We start from the raw sequence: 6,000 nt of genomic DNA, 5'->3' as shown, positions 1-6,000 counted from the left end.
CTTACTTTCTGGAAACGAAAATTTGCTGAAGATATTGTTCGCCTAATTTTGGTGCATAAAGAAAATAAAAGGACCTCGTATAGTCTATTTTTTTGCATTGAAACCAGCATTTTGACTAATCTTCACTCTCCATTTATTTACATGCTCATTGCAGCTGGTAAAAATCGTTATATATTGCTTTGATGTTCTCCATTAAACATCAAATATCTGAAATATTAAGCTGCAGTCGCTGATCAAGTCAAGATCACAAAGCAGACACATTCTCAAGACATCAGTTCCTTGGTTACACTTGGTCATTGATTATTTTTTTTTATGCCAAGTTTTGCAACCAATAGTAGGTAGCAGATAAATTCCCACCTGTTGTGTTGATAGTATTGACTCATTTATAACAAAAGTTTGGTCGCTAGATTCTTTTCTTTGGCCAAGATGGCAGTGTCATCCCAATTGATGCAGTGACCAAGTATAGTGATGTGCTCCAGGGCATCTTAAGTGTATTTCTTTCTTTTTTTTTCATTGGTGTACTAACCAGTTGAAAGTAAATTGGAAGGAAGCAAAACTCTTTATCAAGATCAGTTCAGCAAATGCAGAATTGCCTTAAAAAACACGACATTTGTCCTGTAGAAGTGATAAAAGGTCTGCAAAAATTGTAAAAGCCAAAGCGCTTATTGCCTGCTTGATTTTTCTTGTAAAAGGTGAAGTAATGGAATCCTTCATATCTTCTGCCTCATATTCAACAATGTTGAATATCTGTTTTAATAATGAAGTTACTGATCATTCTGAATTCACTAATATATGATAACCAAAGTACTTGAAGCACAGAGCATGCACAGGCTGTTTCACACTTAAGGGAAAACTCGTAGCACATTTCAATGCGATCCGAGTTTTCCACAAAGTGTGAAACAGCCTGTACATGAAGCAATGTACCATAAGCATAGAGATTTATATTTCAATCACATGGCATTTGTATCCATGTATGCTTCTTTGCTTTAAAAAAGACAAACATTATCAGACTAGATCAACACATTTTGCAATAACTGCAGGTGATCGAATTATACCAGAAATACGTCTGACTCGGGAACAAAATTCAATGTAAAATGACCGATATAGTTGAATAATCTGCACGACAAGACTACAGCTAGGCCATCGACATACTGGTTCATTCAGATTTAAAACCTTCTGAAATCAAAACAACGAACATTTGAAAACAAACAAACAAACAAAAATTAAGGCCAGTTCCACGCCTGTGAAATCTGAGTAAACAGCGGAGCTGGCTAGCAAGCACCACCACCTGGCGAACGCAGATTGAGTTCTTTCTTCATCTTCTTCTTTCTTTCTTTATCTCTTTCTATATTGTTCTCTCCCCCTCCTTTCTCTCCTTTTAACCCTCACATCACTCACCCTCACTTCCCTTTCCCATCATGACTGCGTTATAATTTACCCTCTCACCTCCTCCTTTTCCCCATCTCCCTTACATAGGGTAAAGCATGACATACACGGTTATGTCATGCTTTACCCTATCCCGTCCTCCCTTCCTTCCTCCTCGCCTCACTACCCTTTCTCACACCCTTGCTATGCTTCACTACGCATGGCTATGCTGTGCTATAAAAAAAAAAAAAAAGATGCCAAGCAGCTGCTTGGCACATACCCGCTCAGTGCCGAACGTGTGCCACCGTAACCGTGCAGCATTGAAGGGTCCAATCTTATTGCGACACGCATGCGTGCTGCTCAAGTGTAGCTTTTAGTAATCCCCAGCTTATCGTTAGTTAGTTCGGCATGGCACGGCGCATTTTCTGCCGTTGTGCAACTCGCCTAAGCCCCGCGTGTTTCGGTTTCGTCTGCATAGCGCGGCTACTGTAGCGCGGCTGTTACTAAGGGCAACGCACGGACGTCATATCCTTCTTATTCGCTTTACAGCGACGAGCAAGGGCACTTCCTGTTATACAATGGCGATGCAGGGGTTTAAGTCGCAGCGACGTTGAGAACATGTTTCTTTACTGGAAACGAAGGAAGCGCGATAGCGGATAGTTATATCACTTTAAGATCAATCTTGAACTCTCTTAAATGTCAATTCGTAATTGATTTTCCGTCTCCGGCTGATGTAGAGCTCTAACGAGTCGCAAGTCGCGGCAGTCTATTTGGGCCGACTGTGTTGAGTTGTTTGTGCAGTTCACACTTCAGTAATGCTCCTACGGTTTTGCGACGTGGAGTCTTTCCATCATGGGCGAAATATCTCCTAGGGCGCCCATGTCGCCTCTTAAGCTGCATGCGGTTTTCATGCTGGCTTAGTCGGCTGCCTTGCAAGTGAAGCCGCGCATACCGACAGCGATGGAGGAGCGGCCGAACAACAGCCGTAGCGTCCCGGACCCTGTTTCGCGACGGTTTCTGTCATCGGACGATCAGAGCTCCAGCGACATTGCTGGCACCAGTGCGGATACCGGCTTTGTCCGCAATGTGTTCTCGACAGGCGGAGCTCAGGCATCTGTCGACTCGACATCGAGCGACAGCAGTGACTGCTCAGCCCTTGCGGGAACCAGCGCGGAGAGGCCGGGCTCGCCACTGGGTTCGCCCGCTGCGTTGCCACCGCCAGCTGCTGCTGCTGCTGCTTGTTGCGCCCAGGGACCCAAGTTCAAACTAACACACGAAGGCGACGTGCAGCTCTGTAGGCTCAACCACAGCCGTACTGTCATCAGCAAAATCCTTAGTTCGAAGTTTCTTCGGCGTTGGGAGACGCACAGAGTTGTTCTTGGCACATCGGAAATGTCATCGAAGACGGTATGTCGTTGTCTACTTTTAGCATTGTTTTCCCGCTCATTGCACGATCTGGCATGTGCTTAGAACTTGAATGGCCTTGGTTACATTTACTGTGCTGCTTTCTTTTTTTTTTTTTTCTCTCTATCTCTTTCTTTACCCTGGGCGAGGTCACCCTCCTTTTATCAACCATCGAAAATGAATATTTGCATGTCAGGTGTGTTGATGGGGTCTTCTACGACTATAGTCTTTCGTCACTGTTTTGCAACACATTGTGGAATCTACGTTCCGCGCCCCCTTCCCATTTTCTTCTCCTTTCTCTGAGCACACAATTTTTACGTCACGAATGAGCTTGGTGACGTACAAAGGTTCTAAAGAGGCGGAAGGTGCCTTATCAGCAGGCAGGCATCCGGATCTCTCTAAACACTTGCACAAAACGCACGCCGTGTGCTTCTAATGCGCAAACTACGGAATGAATGAAACAAAACTAAAACATTCTGTGCAGTGTTTCTTTCTCCGTATTTTGCGTATCGTTGAGCGCACTTGTAGTTCCTAGAAAGTGCATTAGAGCCATTCAATAGTGCAAACCCATCTGCTCTTCGCAGGTGTTCATGATGGAGCTTTCTAGTTTCAAAGCATTGTATGTTAGTACAAAGGCAGGAGGAAACTAAGAAAAGGAAGAATGAAAGTGACATGTACAAATGTTTTTTTCGTTGTGCAAAAGGTTTTATGAATCGTTTGGCTGAACTTCCAATTGTGAATAACAGAACGTGTGTGCTTGTGTGTGTACGTTCATGCGTGCCTGTATGTCATGCAGGCTAAACAAGTGCAGCCTTTGTTTCTCTTTCATACTCCACTAACACACAAGTGCTGAGTGCCTACAAGCTGGGTTAATAATGGTTGGCCTTTTAATTTGTTTGTGGCATTGTATAAAAGCTGGTTGCATTAGAACAACCACTGCATTTTTTTCTGGTGCATTGAATTTAGTTTCATATAGTGCACGTGCAGCTATAATGCTTTGCATATCGTATGCGACATACATATGGTACACCTATGCCGTAAACTGTTTGCTGTTTTATTTTTCTAGCAACTATCAAGACATTTCGAGCTGTATAAGGAGCCGTTTATGGTAATGGTACATGCATACGAGTGCTGTTGTGTACCTGAAAAGGTACTGCTAATAGTGTTAATGTAAAATGTTTTAACATTTCAAATTAGAACAGACATGTCTTAACTGTTTTTCTTCCTTGACAGTTGAACACTCGAATTTCTTACGTGGAGGTATTTGTGGATTGCCATTTCATAACTTTTTGTCCGCAATGGACCATTTGCAAAAATCTGCAAGGTGGCTTTCCTGCAAGGTTATTTTCCAACCAAAAATTCTCAATCCCCGACTGCTTTTCTCGCTCATTCTGTTTTTGCTTCTCTACCCCCTCCCCCCCTCCCTTTTTTTTCTTATGAACGACAGGTGCCTTGTCCACCTAGCGAAGGCTGAGGGTTCGTACGAGGCCTCCCCACAGTAATTGTTGGGGAAAGAGGTCGTTTTGTTGTACTCGCGTGCCTTGACTGGAATGTGCGGAATGTACGGTAAAAGTACAATGAGCGAGAAAACCAGTCTGCGACGGAGAGCTTTTGGATGGAAAGCAACCTTGCAGTAAAGCCGCCTTGCAGATTTTTGCAAATGGTCCATTGATGTATGATATATGATGTATGGTCCCCACACCTGCAATAGCCTCAGTGGGACTGCAGTATGTAAAAATGAATAAATAATATTTGTGGTGCCGCCTCTATGCTCAAGATTTGAGAATTCCCAGTGTGTCATACAATGTGCTTTCTATGTTGTAAATCAAGGCCCTGTCAAGAAGCTTCCCTTGCACATTTTGTGGACAGATAATTAATTGCGTGTGTGTGTGCGTGTGTGTGTGTGTGTGTGTGTGTGTGTGTGTGTGTGTGTGTGTGTGTGTGTGTGTGTGTGTGTGTGTGTGTGTGTGTGTGTGTAATTGAAGAGGGCATGCATACGAAATGTCTGGTATATTAACATTTCAGCTTGTGGGTCAGCCTTTGTCAGAGTGACCCATTATGACAAAGGCTGATACACCAGCCAAAGCGTCAGTAAACTAAACATTTCATGAGTGTCGTTTTCATCAATTCTATCGCACTGGCCCCATCGAGCTTCACACCCGAAATAACGTTTAAAAAATAATGCACACACACACATACATTACTGACATTTCTTTTTGTTTTTTCGCTTTGTAAGAAAACTGAATAAAGTTGAAATTTTCTGCAGCATTTTCAGTACTAATAAGGTCAGACACCTTGTTTGCTCATCTCATTTTTGGTGAACAACTGATGAACTGAAAAGTTGCAATTGCATTTTAAAGCTCAGAAACTATGCTTTTGCATTTCAATAGCTTAACGAAATTGCTGTAACCAAGATTTTGTAAAAATGGGCAGAATAAGCATGACCCAACTTGGTCACCAATGGATGAAATAAGGTGTGTGAAAGCATGGCAACTTAGTTACTGTAAAATATCTTAAGCTTCTGGCTGCAGCATGAAAACGATATATGCTTATCTTTGCATATGGTTAAACAAATGTGAAGATTCACTTGCAGTTGTGAAGCATTCCAAGTTTTGTTGTGTGTTGTGAATAATGCCACACAACAACCTTTATAGAGAATTTCTCACATTCTACTTAAGATGGTAAGACGGTAATATTTTCAGCCCGAGTTTAAAGCAGCACCCGAGATTGCCCTATAGTGGACCTTCCTTTTATATCTCTAAGCTGGCTGCCCCTGTACAGTTCCACCGACTTACTGTCATCCACAGCCCAACTCTTGGCATTTTACTCAAAAGTGAAAAAGCTTATGCAGTCTTACCTTGGAAAACAGCTAACACTGAGCTCTGGATCGGCACTGGCTCCTGTGCCTACCACTAAGGTGGCAGCCCCTTGAAATGAAACAGTAGCTGCAGCCTTGTCCTGTAGTAGTGGTGCCCAGCAGTAACAGATGTGTTGGAATTGTACACAGAAGAAAAAAAGAACAAAAAATGCATTTGAACGTCAGTTACGAGTGAGAATGGGATGATGTCACTGTGCATAACACTCTTATTGCATGGGGACGCGTAGGGGAGGAGGGCCATCGGACTGCTTGAATTTTTAGGTTGCTCTGCCTTTGAAGTAGGCCCACATTCTTAGACTGCACCTATCCATTGAAACGGCTTTAGACTACACTATCTTCTGGATTGGCTAACA

The 6,000-nt window shown here is 43.0% G+C and overlaps 1 protein-coding gene across 1 annotated transcript in view; it reads left to right on the top strand.

The window, feature by feature from the left end:
- Nucleotides 1-1,931: 1,931 nt before the first annotated feature.
- The window catches only part of LOC119376477 (C-Maf-inducing protein), a 52,983-nt gene continuing 48,914 nt past the window's right edge, over nt 1,932-6,000 (top strand). The window contains exon 1 of the mRNA XM_037646291.2: nt 1,932-2,772. Coding sequence (XP_037502219.1) covers nt 2,326-2,772 — 447 coding nt within the window. The 5' untranslated portion in view covers nt 1,932-2,325. The remainder of the gene's footprint in view (nt 2,773-6,000) is intronic.

Source organism: Rhipicephalus sanguineus, chromosome 1 (assembly GCF_013339695.2).
Source record: "Rhipicephalus sanguineus isolate Rsan-2018 chromosome 1, BIME_Rsan_1.4, whole genome shotgun sequence".
In the NCBI taxonomy this organism is placed as follows: domain Eukaryota; kingdom Metazoa; phylum Arthropoda; class Arachnida; order Ixodida; family Ixodidae; genus Rhipicephalus; species Rhipicephalus sanguineus.
The sequence above is the reverse complement of the archived record's forward strand: the minus strand, read 5'-3'. Positions and strand labels throughout refer to the sequence as shown.